General features: G+C 38.4%; 2 protein-coding genes across 2 annotated transcripts; both read left to right on the top strand.

Annotated features, from left to right (window-relative positions):
* Nucleotides 1-3356: 3356 nt before the first annotated feature.
* Nucleotides 3357-4328, top strand: OR52Z1B (olfactory receptor family 52 subfamily Z member 1B). Its single transcript, NM_001388826.1, has one exon. It carries the CDS (start codon nucleotides 3357-3359, stop codon nucleotides 4326-4328), a length of 972 nt encoding a protein of 323 aa, NP_001375755.1.
* A 10586-nt stretch (nucleotides 4329-14914) lies between these two features.
* Nucleotides 14915-15865, top strand: OR51V20 (olfactory receptor family 51 subfamily V member 20). Its single transcript, NM_001389123.1, is given in 1 exon segment — nucleotides 14915-15865. A coding segment is annotated over 1 exon segment (951 nt).
* Nucleotides 15866-16714: the final 849 nt, after the last annotated feature.

The following is a 16714-nucleotide window of genomic DNA, read 5'->3' as shown; positions in this document are numbered from 1 at the left end:
GAAAAAGAAACAGAAACAGAAGAAGAAAACCTCATGCAGAGAACATAAATATCCAAATAAAAATATCTATAGGGGCTAATGGCGTTTCTGGATCCATCTGATGCTAATTCTACCATATGACCAATGGAAGAGAGAGAAGGCCAAGGAGTCTTAAATTTTTGAGGTAAATAAATGACAATATCAAGGTTTTAGAGACCCTTTAAGAAACAAACAATGCTTTCATATGTGGCATTGACCCTCAGCATTTGCTGATGCCTCCAAGGGAACAAGACATGACTACACTAGCAGGAGTTTCTGCCTCTCAATGGAGACCTGGATGTTTAACGGCAAGTGTGTGCTGATCTGGGTGTGTTAGAGTACTGGGCAGAGGGAAACCTGCACATGTGGCCTGTGGAGAGAATGTGGGGGCGCTTCTCCCCTAAGCCAGGTCTGGACCCTCTCCTTCCATGAATCAGTAAAGTTCAGTCCTCTGGGGACTGAAGATCTTGGGCCTGAGAGATCCCTAAAGGAGGTATAAATAGCTATACATTTCCTCTTTGTGTCTGTGTGTTTTGAAAAGATTTTATGTATCCACTTAAAGGAGAGAGAGAGAGAAAGAGAGAGAGAGAGAACAAGCAGGGAGAGGATCAGAGGGAGAAGGACAAGCCAGATTCTGCACACAGTGCTGAGCCTGACATGGTGCTCCATCCCATGATGCTGAGATCATGGCCTGAGTGAAAATCAAGAGTAAGAGACTCAATGGATTGATCCACCCCCAGGTGCCCCATCCTATTTTTGCTTTGAACATCATCTGCCTTTTACTTTTTCCATCTCAACGAATTAAATATCTCCAGGGTCCTAGAAAAGATAGGTAAGTAAGCTGACTTTTGCTCAGCAAAGATGTAGAAAAAGACATCAGGGAAAAAAAGAAAAGGGAAGGAAAGGAAGAAAAATCTTAGGAAACCGAAGGAGCTACTCAGTCTTCCTAGAACTTGATCATCCCACATTTCTCTCAGCCCTGACCCCTGAGGTGCGGTATGTGGCTGTGATTGGACTGCAGGGGCGATTGTAGTGGCTCTTTGGACTCTTTTACGAAATGAGTCATCTGCAAAGAGCACAAATATTTTTTCCTTTAAGAATATATTTATACAGTGGTTGTTTTTCTTTACTATGTGTCTCTGAATGTTGGGCATAGGGGCAATGAATTTCTATTCCAGGTCCAGTAATAAGAGTAAGGCTCAGGAGTTACACAAGTCTAGTAGTTAAAGACCATGTATAGGTGTGTACACATCAATCCTTGCATGCATTTTTTCCATAGATTTCCTTGATATTCACCATATAGCAGGTGCTGGGCTAAACACAGAGGAAGAAGCTGAAGTGTAGAGATTTGGACTCCACTCCCTATGTGACAAAGGTGCTACCCTGGTGATTGGGCAAAAATAAAACTCCATTTCTAAGCCCACTGAGTTCAGCATGCTGATCTGCCTGCATCTTATAAATCAAAAAGGACAGATTTGGGGTGAATATTATAGTTGATATCATGTGCCTAGGGTGAGTAAGTGAGTCTTGGCCTGTGTGTATACTCTAAAGCAGTTCAGTGTCTGTCCAGTGGATCCTAAGCCTAAAGTCCAAAACATTGAACTTACTTCAAAGTAACAATGTTTTTGATCTTAGTGATGGTAATTTTGGAAGTGCCCTAATTTCATCTGTTGCCTGGATAAAAATGTATGTGATTTATTTAGCAATTATCCTAAGTTACTAACTTCAGAACTGGTTCATATCTGTCATTTATGTTTATTTTTGAGTATTTTAAAGAAGAAAACCAAGCTTTAAATCAAGTAAGTTTTATTGGAAATGTAGTCAGAATATGACTTACTCAGCTGTACATCCAATCTGTGGGTCCCATTCTGTCCCTGTAGCCACAACACTGCCTCTGTGCATATAGTCACAATTCAGTCAGACTAGGCCATTATGAATATTGTAAAGAAATTCTTCAGTGAGCTCTGGAGCTGTAAGTTAGAGAGCTGCATGTGATACTGCTATGCCAAGAGGAAATCAAGTAAAATAAACCAGATCACTGGTGTCCCAAAGGATCTGGAAAATATCTATAAATTGGTTGATTTTCTCTTCTACCTCCATTTCTGTGCTTTTCATCACTCATGTAGACTCCTCCCTCCCCATCTCTGATGTCCTTATGAAGCCCCGCTCACTCTACAACCCCTCCCATAGCTGTACATGACTCACATACATGGTTCTGGCTCAGGTCCCGATCAAGTATACTGTATCTTTTCTCTCGCACTCTGAAACCCTGCGATCCTTTTTAAAATAAGTTTCCAACAATTAATTTTACTTGTATGTTAAATGTTTAGACCATTAGCTTATGTAATCAAAGGAGATCCAGAGACTTATGCATCTCAACTTTTTAGTGTAACACCTTAAAGAATTAAGTACCAACTTCAGTGTACTCACCCTCCCTTTTAGTGAAGGACAGTGGATGCCTACTTCATAATGTAAAACATTAGTATTTGCTGCTGTGTGGGGATTTGGAAATAATAAATATGTTGTCCAATTTTCAATCAATGACCCAAAAGGTTAAGAATGTTTTTCCTCACCACATGCAGGACATATCCATTTAAGAATCTAACTGAACTCGATATTGCATAAACTTTAGGTTTTTAATGTTCAGCCTATAATTTTAAGAAACATGTTGATTAGCAGACAAGGATCAGTTAATTCATCTGTGGCTCCTCTATGCCCAGCATAGACCTTAGCATCATTTCTACGGTCAATCAATGCACAAGAGAGCCTCCTCGTATACATGGTCTGAAATCTATTTTGGTAAAACCTAATTCCCTCCCTCTTCAATAAGCAGTATAATCAATTCCACATGTATCTATGTTACTCAGGGGTAGGATCAGTGAAAATTTTGATGACGTGTTTTTATATAGGCAACATTCGATGGTGGTTAAGATCGGAACTTTCACATTTTCATTCTTTGGCTCTAATGGGACCTAAGTCAAGAAGCTGAAAGTCTGTGGGATTCTTTTTTTTCATCTGTGGGAATAAGAATGATATTATGTCAAGGATTATTGTTCAAGTCTTTTCAACAGGCTATTGTGAAGATTTAATGAGTTTAAATTTTGGGAGTACTAGACATATATTAAGCACTTATCAAATGGTAACTATTTTTTTCAAGATATGTTTTAATATTTCCATGTAATGAGTCAGAGTGCAATTTTAAGCTGGTTTATACACCTCACTGTCGTTCCACAGAGAAGAACATATTGGAGAAGAAATTCTGATCCTACATCAACCAGTGGTGCTCTTCAATTCTCAGTCTGCCCTGTGGTTTTTATTCAAGGTACTAGGTTCTGAATATGCTGCAGGAGATGGCCCCTTTCTCTTACAACCACACCAATACCCAGGATATGTGGTATGTCCTGATTGGAATCCCAGGGCTGGAAGATTCTCACCCCTGGATCTCCATCCCTATCTGTTCGATGTACGTGTTGGCTGTCATAGGCAACAGCTTCTTGATCTTCCTGATTGTGACTGAGCGCAGTCTCCACGAGCCCATGTATTTTTTCCTTTCCATGCTGGCCTCGGCAGATGTGCTGCTCTCCACAGCCACGGCCCCCAAGATGCTGGCCATCTTCTGGTTCCAGTCCATGGATATATCCTTCGGTAGCTGTGTATCTCAGATGTTTTTCATACATTTCATCTTTGCGACAGAATCTGCTATTCTCCTGGCCATGGCATTTGACCGCTATGTGGCCATCTGTCACCCCCTGAGATACACCACCATCTTAACCTCCTCAGCCACTGGGAAGATTGGCATAGCAGCTGTGGTCAGGAGCTTTTTCATCTGCCTTCCATTCATCTTCCTGGTTTACCGACTTAGGTACTGTGGGAGAAACATCATTCCCCACTCCTACTGTGAGCACATGGGCATTGCCAGATTGGCATGTGACAGTATCAAGGTCAACATCATCTATGGCCTGACTGTGGCCCTACTGTCTACAGGACTGGATATTGTGTTCATCATTATGTCGTACATCATGATCCTTTGCACAGTGTTTCAGATACCTTCCTGGGCTGCCAGATTCAAGGCCCTCAACACATGTGCTTCCCACATCTGTGTCATCCTTATGTTCTATGCCCCAGCATTCTTTTCATTTTTTGCCCATCGTTTTGGGGGTAAAACCATCCCTCACCACATCCACATCCTGGTAGCCAATCTCTATGTGGTTGTTCCCCCTATGCTAAACCCCATCATTTATGGGGTGAAGACCAAACAGTTTCAAGACCGAGTGATGTCGCTTTTCTCTCCCATCAGCACATGTTGTTAAAATGGAGATTGATGCTAAAAGCTGCATATCTCTGAATCAAACACATGCACCCTCACATATATACACACACACACATAATATTTGAATGAGGAATTAGAATGATTGAAATGCATAAAGAATCCTCAACACACTTAAAAGGACAGTAAATGCCAAAGATACCAATGCATAAATCACTTAAAGTCTTTGGAATACTAATGATATTCTCAATTCTAGACATGTTATCATCTTGCATTGTACTTAATTCTTTTTTTTTTTTTGTACCTATTTGTTAAGGAAGTATAAGATAAGTCTGAAAAGAAAGGAATATATTTTAGGATTCAGTCCAGATGGAACTTTCTTGGGTATAGCTGGGAGGTGAGAATAGTGATTTGCTGAGCTTTTGCACGGACATTTAAAATTCTGCTGAAATATAAAACTCTCCCACTGCAATCAGTAAACACTTGCCTAGTAGCATGAAGCTACTTAACTAAACTTATTTTTATCAGCACCTTTTTCTTTAATTAAATTGTTAGTTTTAAAGTGAGATATTTTTGTATCCCTGATACACTCTACTGTATGGAATAGGTACAGAATATAGGTCTATTGTATGAACGCTTAATAGTGAATTAAAACAAATAATGACTTCATCTTACATAAAATGTCTCTAATAACACGAAATATAAATTTTTATAAGCTTGTCTCCAAACTGTACCTTAATTTCTTTATTTAAGAAAATACTTTTATAGTATCTCCTTCTCAAGGCTTAACATGCTATGAGAATGTAAAATCGGAACTTATCTACATTTGATGTCAGCAAAAAGTGAACTTGGAGGTATTGCTTTGAACAATTGCAACCTTTCCAGGGTTAGTCTTTTTTCTTTGTCTTCTATTAAGTATATATCATGTATGTGTGGATATACACATTAATGTATATATGATGTAATATATGCGAATGAATGTGAAATGAAAGTCTTTTTCTTTGATCCTTGGAATCCTGAATAATTACCGTGGCTTGCAATAAATGATATATTCACTTGAATTTCAACAAATCTATTTTAGCAGTTAAAAAAAAAGTTTGATATTAAAAATCCTTGTTTGCTTGTCCACACTAACTGTATAAAATTATCTGTTGTGTAACTTTTGATTCTTGCCTGGTAAAATGGAATCATTTGAGTACCTTCTTTATTGGCTTGATAATTAATCGAAATATTTCATAGGATATATTTGATATTTTATAAATATAAATTTTATTTTGATGATGTCGGTAATTTTTATGATCAGAGACACTAAAGAACCCAGCAAACTGAAACTAGCTCTAGTAACAATAGTTCATGGAAAAATGGTGGGAATGGGTCATAGTCATAGATATGGGAGTCACATAAACTGTGACAAAAGTTGCAGCACATAACTAGGAACTCTTTGACTCATATGGGTCAAAAAATGTTCTGTTTTCTTCTAGTCATTTATAATTTTAGATATTTCATTTAGATTTATAATCCATTTCAAGTCAATTGTTGCATAGGAAAATGGTTGTTTTTCTTTTTCTTTTTTGGATAATGATACCCAGTTGTTTCAGCAATATTTGTATAGAGGACTATTCTTTCTCTGTTGAACAACTTTGATATTGTTTTTGAGAATCAATTGACCTCATATGTAGACATTAATTTCTTGACTCTGTATTCCATATATCAGTGACTTTAGCAATATGAGTCTCTTAATGACCGTAGCATTCTTAAAATACAAAGTGGCGGGAAATTGGTGTAATTTATTGTATTCTGCTAAAAACCTGGATTGTCAGATTAGTGTATGATACATAGTGAATACATATCAATATTTTTGAGGAAATTTTTGGGTGATAATCCTTTAAAGATGATTCATTAGCCTACTACCCTCCTAAAAAAAAAGCCAATATTCAGAAAAAAGGAAAACAAATAGGTTTTGATCTATGTGTGAAGACATTTCCAGGGATTACAATAAAGTAGAAAAAGGTTGTTAGCCAAAATAAAATGGTCAGGACCATTTTTCACACTATTTGTTTTTTATTTTTTAATTTAAATTCAATTAGCCAACATATAATACATCATTAGTTTCAGATGTAGTGTTCAATAATTTATAATTTTGTATAACATCCAGTGCTCAGAGCATCATGTACCATCCTTAATGTCCATCACCCATTTATCCCATCACCCCACCTTCCCTCCAGCAATTCTGTTTCTTTCCTATAATTAAGAGTCTCTCATAATTTTCCTCTCTCTGATGACTTCCCTTTTAGTTTTCCCTCCCTTGCTCTATTATCCTCTATGCTGTTTTTTATAATCTACATATGAGTGAAACCATATGATAATTCTCTGCTTAATTATTTTGCTCAGCATAATACCCTTCAGTTCCATCAATATTGATGTAAATGTTAAGTATTCATCTTTTCTGATGGCTGAGTAATATTCCATTGTTAATATATATCACATCATCTTTGATCTGAAGAATTATCTTTCAAAGTATGTTCTACATCAACTGAAATTTGGATATGACTCGCTGATACTATATATCTGGAGCAGAATCAGGATATGTGCTGAAAATATTGTAAGAGTTGACATAATAACACTGATACTTAAGTTATTTTGAGAAGCTGCAATTGCCAATTACCAACAATAATGGATACTTTGAGGGTGAAAGGAACTTAGGATAGAATATTGGAAGGCACCAAATTTAAATAAAATCAGTAGAAGAGAAGAAGAGGAGGGAAACAAAGTGATGCACCAGCCTAAATTGTTCTTTAGTGATTCAAGAATGGGCTCATGATTAGCTAACATGTGCCAGTCTGACCTCTGTTTCAATTTCATTCCACATGAATCAGTATCACTGTATCTGTCTCCTTCACAAGTGTGCCCTTTTATCTTTATCTCATATTCTCCCTGAAATCCGCTGTGAATGCCTTCCTCGATCCTACTGAAAGTATTCGTCCCAAATTTGCCAGTATCTCAACATACCTCTTAAAGTTAGCAACATACAAAAAGTCTAGACTCCAGGTGAACCAAGTACTTCTTACAGTTAGCAGCATACAAGAAGGTCTAGACTCCAGGTGAGTCATGTCAAGGAGAGAAATAACAGGTGTGTAAGTATTTCTTGTAATTCATCACTTGTTATAATGATAAAAGGTATATGAATTCTTCCTCCCATATTTCTAAAGATTTGAAAGCATATATTATATATTCTTTATACTTGCATCAAGAGCAGACGGCATGATTCCTTCACACCTATGAGACATAAAACATCTGCATTCTGAGAAAAGAGTGGCAGAAAAGAGGAACTATAAAAGAGAAATGGAGAAAAAAGTCACCAAGTGGCCAACGACATGCTCAAAGTTCAGTATGGTAGGGTTTAGAAATGTACCATATAACTTGTCATGTGGGAATATTATTAAATTTACAGAAATAGTTTCAACACAATAAAAATCAGAGGAATGAGAATGCAGGACGATGAGAGTAAATGTGTGATAAAGAGCTATTGTGGATACAGATTTTTCTTTCCAGAAGTGCTTCAATGATAAAGGGTCATAAGGATATTTATAGAATTCATTGGCATAGTAACATACCCATATCTAAGTGTTCTTTAGATGTCTTTCCAAGTGAGAACAGCAGAAAAGGAACTGAACTCATAAAAGTATAACTCGTGTGCATTAATTTCTCTGCATTTACTCTGTGAGGAAAGAGAAAAGAGAAGAACAATGAGATTCTGCAAGGTATAGAAATGATTTCAGAGATATTAGCTGTGAATGGACCCCGAAGTGACTTATTCTGAGCTGCTGGGCCTCCTGGCCTGGGCTAGTGGCAAGGAAATCTCTCAGTCCATGTTCAAACTTCCTTTTTCTCCACATTCACTATGAACGTGTTAATTGGTAGCCAGGAGCTTTCTTCTGTACTTTGAGCTCAATAAATTTGTTGCTGCCTCAGCATAAATGAGACCGATCCTGCTGTCAGTTTTGTTGGAGGATGAATTCAGCAACATGATCTCAGGCAGACTTACAGAATAGAGTCAAATCTGTTTTAAAGGGGGAGAAGAAAGGCAAGAAAATTGTCCCACAGATGTCCATGTCCATATATTGGATATGGCCCCAGCAGCAAATAGATCAGAGTTCATGACATTGACAAGGGCTGTTACTGAGGGTGTAACAGGAGGCACTGCCCAGCACAAGATACTGGGGAATGAGACCAGAATCTCGAGAGAAAGACAGGTGGAGGAGAGAAAAGCAAGGAGGGATGACGGTCATCAGGTGTCTGGTAAGAACAGAACTGGTTCCCAATAACAAAGGGTAAGAATGTCTCACTATCTCTAAGTTTACCTCACAATGCTTCACTAGTGGATTTCCCTTCCCACCTGTCCTTAACTCACATCCTCTCCCACCTGCCTTCTCACCATCTGTACCTGTCAGGTAATGCTCACATGGCAGTTCCTTTCTCTTGACTAAGTCAGACAATGTGGTTGTTACTAAAGGATTCCTATTCTGTCTATAAGGAAGAGAAAAATCAACCCTATGAGAAACAATCTGTGACCTATGGATGTGTAGAATAAGACACTGGAGAGCAAAGCTGTGGAAATTAAGGAATTAGCTGACTTACTAGTCTATCCTAAATACATGTTAGCTGATGCAGCCTTTCTTCATAAATGATCCCTCTGATTTAAGTCTTTTCCTTGAGTTGTAGCTGCATAAATCACAGCTGTTCTTGATCTACTGGCATATTTGGTGACATTGGTTATGTGGTTTGTTGATCATGAGCTTGCTGACATCAGGCAACACTGTTGGAGAGTTCAGGAAAAATGACATACCTGAACCATGTATTTTATAGGAAATGCTTTTCTATTGTATAACTTGAGAATTTCATGATTTTAGATATGCAGTTTTTAAAATCAATGATCTTTATCAGAGAAGAACTCTCATTTGAGGACTAAGAGCCCAAGAGTTTAGAAAATCCAGTCATCAGTGAATTGTGGTGATGAAATTATATTTAGTTGCTCTACAGCCCTCTCCTAAATCATTTCTGGTGTGCCGAGGCCTGCCATCTTTCCTCCCTTTGTAGGACTTCTAACCATCTCTACCTGTCAGGTAATGCTCACATGGCAGCTCCTTTCCAGCTTCTAGATCGGGCTCCCTTTTAAGGAACCTGTCTTTTTATCCCTTTATTTTCTCATTCTTTATTTCTATTTTCTATTCATTTTTGATGCTTCACCTCCAAAATGATTGAAGTATTCAAATGAGAATCAATGAGACTAAATTTACCAATATTTTGCTAATGGTACCTCTAAACACTTTAAACCCTAGAAACTAAGCCTAGAAAAAGTATTAAAACAGATTATTTGCTTGGAGGTTATTTAGGCCTTAAAGTGCAATCAAACGAGACAAATCCTAATAGAACTTTCTCAGATACCCACATGACCACAATTAAACAAATGTACCATGTATTATAACTTTTTATCATGGTTCTAAATTATGGTAATCACTTTTCAATATTTATGCTATGATGAGAATATTATTTATATGCATCTTATGTAATGTTATAAGCAAACACATAGTAAGAATAAATACACAAGTAACGTAATAAAGAGAACATTTATAAAATTAATAACAGTAATCATTCCTATAACCTGAGTTTTAAGTCTATACTGGGTTACTGGTGAAAAAGTTGCCACCAATACTAACATGTTGAGAACTCCTGAAAGCCCAGTTTTTGGACTAGTGTCATAGAAGGTTCTTATCTCTTCAGCCATGCTGGAACTCCAAAGGGCTGGGCCTCACAAAAACCCAGTTTAAAGCAAACTTGCTTTATGCATCCTTGAAGATGGGGGAAAATGGGCTTCTTCTGCCCCCTACTGGTGTCCAGATGTGACACTGAGAGGGACTACCTGGCAAAGAGTGAATCTTTCAATTTATTGAACAAAGCAGGTTGTGCGCGGGCGTCATTAAATAATGATACAAAAAAAAAAAAGCAAAAACCTGGACTATTCTGGCAAACAGTCATACTTTTTATTCAATTTAATGAAAAAGACTCTGACTTGTACATCCAACACTCCACCTCCATGCCTTTAGGGTAAGTAAGGAATATTCATCTTTACCCTACCCAACCTGGAAAAGGCAGCGAGTGATTAATAGTGATTAATTCATTAAAAGTGATTCATTTGCAAAGAACAGAAAAAAAGACAGCATGCTTGAATATGTAGGTCAGTTTGAACTGGAGGGTGTAAGAAAAGACTCCTGTGAGAAAATGATCTGTTTACTTTGATCACAGATATGCTTTCCAAATCCACATTCCAGACAAAGTGCACAGAGCAAATGCCGGGATCCCATCACCACCCTGGGCTCCAATTCACTGCTGCATTAATTCACTGAAATATTATTTATTTCATGCCAGGCATTGCTCTGGTTGCTAGGAATTCAGAAACAAGTATTATGCACACTGACTGAGAGAGGGAAAAACATAGCATGATGTTTTGAGAAATATGTTCTTTTTTCCCCTCCTTTTTGATACAAATGGAGCATATTTTGCATCTGAAATATCTGACCACTTTCCTTAGAAATTTTCATTTATTCATCTCACCAGCACTATCTTCTCTGATTCCCATCCTATCTCAAAATAGAATTTAGAAAAATCCTACAATTGCACTTTTATGCTGAAAGACCGTTCATCTGAGGCGACACTACTAAGCTTTGTGGCTAGGCTGAAGAAGCCTGAATGAGAGAATAGATTTCAATTCCATGTGTGCCTATATTCAGAGGATGTTTGAATCTTTTGTCGGTCAGGCTGTGAATGACGGGAATCATATCTGGATTCTGAGCATTGTTGTTTGAGGTCAGCAGGAATGCCCAAGGCAGCATCTGTTTTATGCATCACATAAACCTTCGAGAGGATGACAACGTTTGGTAACATGTGACCAAAAAGAATCGAATGTGTACTTTAAGATATGACAGTTTAGATTTCATGGTATTTTTTTGCAATGTGTTTGCATTTAACTTGTTTTATACCTCTGTAATTGAACAGTTCAAAATCATAGATTAATTCAAATAAGACAGTAATAATTGGATAAATGCCCCATCTATGCTACACCTCACTTTGCCTTTCAATGAGCAAAAACCAGACATAGCTCCTGTTCTTCTCATACTTCCAACAGATCTCCTAGAAAATCAGCAAAGGATAAGTGGCATAAACACAAAGCAGGGAATGATGAGACTCATTTATTGGAGAGGATGGGGGCACTTGTGGTGGGGCTACAAAAATCCCTCTGAGGAAGCTACATTGAACTTCTCCACCAAAGAAGAAAAAGTAATTGTTGACTATGTCACCTGGAGGGGAGAATCCTCAATGACGAAAGGAGGTTTTGTGCAAATACCTGGGGTAGATCATTCTACACAGAGAGAAGATCAAGAACAAAGACTCTGAGATAGGAAAACACTTAAGTGGTTTTAAGGAAGAATAGATTCCTGGATCTCATTCATTTGGGGAATATAAATAATAGTGAAAGGGAATATAAGGTAAGGAAGAAGAAATGTGTGGGAAATATCAGAAAGGGAGACAGAACACGGAAGACTCCTAACTCTGGGAAATGAACTAGGGGTGGTAGAAGGGGAGGAGGGCGGGGGGTGGGGAGGAATGGATGACGGGCACTGAGGGGGGCACTTGACGGGATGAACACTGGGTGTTATTCTGTATGTTGGCAAATTGAACACGAATAAAAAATAAACTTATTATTAAAAAATAAAAAAGAAAGAATAGATTCCTGGGAGATAAGAAAAGAAAGCAACAGTGGCCTATCCTGTAGACAGAAAAGTAGGTAAGCCAGGTCCTTTCATTTTTCCGACTAAGATAAAAATATTTTTGTTTTAAGAGCAATGAAAAGACATCAGTGATTTTGTTTTTTGTTGTTTTTGCCTTTTGTTGTTTCATTTTGTCTTAACATGGGCTTATGTGATGTAGTAGACATTTATCATTTATTTATTTATTTTATTAATTAATTATTTTTTTTAGCGGGGGGGAAAAGATGTTTTTAAAAAGCACTCAGTAGTGCCTGGGTGACTGAGTCGGTTAAGCATCCAACTTGATGTCAGCTCAAGTCATGATCAGGGTGATGGGACTAAACTAGGCTTTGGGTTCTGGGCTCAGCGTGGAGTCTGCTTGACCCTTTCCCCTTTTCTTCCCGCCTTCCCTACTTGTGCTTTCTCTGTAAAATAAGTAAAGAAAATGCAAAAATATAAAGAGGAAAGAAAGAAAGAAAGAAAGAAAGAAAGAAAGAAAGAAAGAAAGAAAGAGAAAGAAGAAGAAAAAAGAAAGAAAGAAAGAAGAAAGAAAGAAAGAAAGAAAGAAAGAGAAAGAAGAAGAAAAAAGAAAGAAAGAAAGAAGAAAGAAAGAAAGAAAGAAAGAAAGAAAGAAAGAAAGAAAGACAGAAGAAAGAAAGGAAGAAAGAGAAAGCAGTGTGGTATCCCTGGGGAGAGTATATTTTTAGGGGGCAAGTAGAAAAACAATAAAACTAACTGGTAAGTTATTGCCATACGTGAAGAACAGATGAGGATATTATGTACCAAGACAGTGGTAGCGTACAGTGTGTAGGTGAGAAGTGGGCAGGTCTGGGTACGTTTGAGGCAGGAAATGATAGAAAGAGATGAAGGATTTGATAGCCAGAAGAGGGAAGGAAAGACAAGAAACAAGAAAGACTCTTGGGAGTCTTCCTAAGTAATCCTGTAATTGCTGAACTGATTTTATGATACCAGGAGTAAATGGATTTATGAGGAAAATGAAATCTTTTTGTCATAATTTGAATTTTTGGGTTAAAGATGAAGATATCAAATATGAGGCTGTATCCATCAGTCTGTGCTCACAGGGGAGGTGAGAACACTGAGGTGCAAATTTCAGCCTACCTTACGGAATAAAAATTAACACTATCCTCCCTCTCAGGGACATTACAATGCAGTATGTAACAGAGACCTTAGCCAGTTATGTAGGCTTATGAATATGACATTGTAAATTGAATAAATTATATAAAGATAAATGTATTTACCAACACAATAGATAAGTGAGGAAAATCTGTCTCAGGTAACGGATCCTTGAAAAGTGATGGTTGAGTTGCAGAGGAAAAATATAGTATTATTTTACAAATGGGAGGAAGATGTTGAGGAGAAGACGGAAAGAAAAGAACTCTGTGAAAAGAACACCTTAGGCAGATAGAATATCTGGAGAAATATCTCATGAAAGAAGACAATTGTGTTTTTGAGAAGGAAAAGGAGCTCAAGGGGAATACATTTTTCTCCAAAGGGTAAAGACTCCATTCATTCAAGGAAGGACAGAAAGAAAAATATTGGACTAGATTATTTCACATGGAGAGGGGCTCAGGGCAAGAAAGAACAGCACAGGGGACTCTAGAAGGGGTCTGACAGGGACAGAGGGTGCATTATGAAGAAAGGTAGCCTGAGGAGCTGCTTAGTGTGCTAGAATGACTAAATTGAGGAAGAAGAAGAGGAAGACAGAATCTGGAGCTAATTGAACATGTTGGAAGGATGAGATGAAACAGAAGCCAGAATTGATTTTGAAACACCTGCCTATATTCTAAAGCCTTCAGTCTTTTTATGATGACTCCCAGGGTCAGAATCCCAAGCAGGAAAACAATGTGGGGAAGAAGTCAATGAATGCCGTTGCCAGGAGGCTTTTTAAAATTCTGGAATTACCTCTGCCACATTGGCCTTATTTCTAGTCTTTTGAATGCTAGGATCTAAGGAAGAGAAAAAAACCTGCTCATCCCTTCCATAAATTGATATTCAATGAATATTGAACTTACTGATTGAATGAATGAATAAGTGGGTGAAGAACACTGGGCTGATGTCAGAAGCTGAGAGCTTTTAGCCCAAGTCTCTGAGTCACAAGGGCACAGTTAAGCTGAACATCTCAGAGTGAGAGCTCTCCTGGGAGATTCTTCTCCAAAGGCCTCATGCATAAATATTCCTCTCTTCTTGTCACGGCACAGAAAAAGTAATTGTTGGCTGTGTCACCTGGAGTGGAAAAAAAAAAAAAACAGGGGTGTCTTTCCTAAGGATTATTTGGAGGAATTATTCATTTGGAGACAGCAGAAAATGGAGAGTTAGGGGTACACAGCAACTAGACTTTGGATAGACTTTGGATACTTAAACACTAAATGTTACTCTTCATTTTAAGTGCTTAATAAATTGGAGAGAGGAAACTAATAATTGCTTTGAGAACCTCAGCTCTCACTTTTACCGGTACTCCCTTTCCTCAGAATCCCTGAGAAAATATCCCAGGCAACATAGCCTCTCTGGAAATTAGCTTCTTACTCTGGTCTCCTCATTTTCACTTGTAGCTTCTAAGGATATAATGTGCCTCCAGTGGATGAATAATGGCTCTTACATGACATGAGGAGGACATTATTCTCTTCCAGGCAGCAGATAATACATCTCTAAAGAAGAGAGTTGCTCAGCTAGTATTTCATACACTCAGTTAACTATAGCATAATTTTATTTACTCAGAAATTTCACCTAATTCATCTGAACTTGGAGCATTTCCTTGGAAAAACCCTTTCTTACTGCCTGGAAGAGGTATCCCTGTGCCAAAAGGATGGCGTTGGGAAGTTCTAGCCTAAATTCTTCCTCCTTCCTTCTCACGGGATTTTCTGGCCTGGAGCAGCAATATCCTTGGATCTCCATTCCCTTCTCCACTATCTACGCCATGGTGCTTTTGGGCAACTGCCTGGTGCTGCACGTGATCCGGACTGAGCCGAGCCTGCACCAGCCCATGTTCTACTTCCTGGCCATGCTGGCCCTCACTGACCTGTGCATGGGGCTGTCCACGGTGCACACGGTGCTGGGCATCCTGTGGGGGTTCATTCGAGAAATCAGCCTGGATACGTGCATTGCCCAGTCCTACTTCATCCATGGTCTTTCCTTCATGGAGTCCTCTGTCCTCCTTACTATGGCCTTTGATAGGTATGTCGCCATTTGCAATCCACTGCGGTATTCCTCCATTCTGACTAATTCCAGGATTTTCAAAATCGGGCTCATCATAGTGGGTAGGAGTTTCTTCTTTATTACACCCCCCATCATCAATCTGAAATTTTTCCATTACTGTCATTCCCATAGCCTCTCTCACTCGTTCTGCCTACACCAGGACCTTCTGCGTCTAGCTTGCTCAGACATCAGGTTTAATAGCTACTATGCCCTGATGTTGGTCATTCTCACGCTGTTGTTGGATGCTGTTCTCATCCTTTACTCCTATGTGCTGATTCTTAGGGCAGTCCTGGCAATTGCCTCTCAGGAGGAACAGCATAAATTATTTCAGACCTGCATCTCCCACCTGTGTGCTGTTCTCGTGTTCTATATCCCTATCATTAGCTTAACAATGGTGCACCGTTTTGGCAAGCATCTCTCACCTGTGATCCATGTACTTATGGGCAACATCTACATCCTTTTCCCACCTTTGATGAACCCCATCATCTACAGTGTCAAGACCCAGCAGATTCGGAGCAGAATGCTCAGACTCTTTTCTCTGGATATGTGTCAAGATGCCTAGGGCTTTTGAAAAATAAAACAGCAGCCTTAATTAACACACAGTATGTAATACCAAAAAGGAATTTTGTTTTAGTTAAGTAGTCCAGAGTCTAGGATTCTTGATTTTAAACACATTTAAACATAAATCGAGAGAATCACCTATGAACAAATGCTATTTTAACTTATGTTTGGTAGTAAATCATTCTTAGGGCTGGAGTTGGGAGACTCCTTGAAACATTCCAGAAATTTTCTACCAACTATGGATTTATGTAAAATGAGATATTATATGTTCCTGCCACAAGTATATCCAAGAGATGATAAAACTAGTTCATGTGCCCAAAATGGAAATCAAGCACTTTCTTTGCATTGAAACAAGGCTAGATTCAAATCCTAGGTTTTAGTTACAAGGGTGGATGACTACACAATCTTTGTTTCTCAGATTATGTTAACTAATCTTCAAATGGGGAAGTTGGGATCCATGGGTGGCTCAGCAGTTTGGCGCCTGCCTTTGGCCCAGGGTGCGATCCTAGAGTCCCGGGATCAACTTGCATCTGGCTCCTGGTATGGAGCCTGCTTCTCCCTCTGCCTGTCTCTCTGCCTCTCTCTCTCTCTCTCTGTCTATCATGAATAAATAAATAAATAAATAAATCTTTAAAAAAATGGGGAAAGTGCCCATCTCTGGGATCTTGTGATAGGCATATATGGACCAGAATCCTCCAGTAGGGTTTTACTAACATGTTGGAGATGTTCTCTACTATAGGGTAATAGGGACCAACATATAAGAAGAGCTATGTATGGCTATTGAACACTTGAAATGTAAATAGTGTAACTGGGCTCATGCCTCTACAATTCATGTTAAATATGGTTAATT

Source organism: Canis lupus, chromosome 21 (genome assembly GCF_011100685.1).
Source record: "Canis lupus familiaris isolate Mischka breed German Shepherd chromosome 21, alternate assembly UU_Cfam_GSD_1.0, whole genome shotgun sequence".
Lineage (NCBI taxonomy): Eukaryota > Metazoa > Chordata > Mammalia > Carnivora > Canidae > Canis > Canis lupus.
The sequence above is the reverse complement of the archived record's forward strand: the minus strand, read 5'-3'. Positions and strand labels throughout refer to the sequence as shown.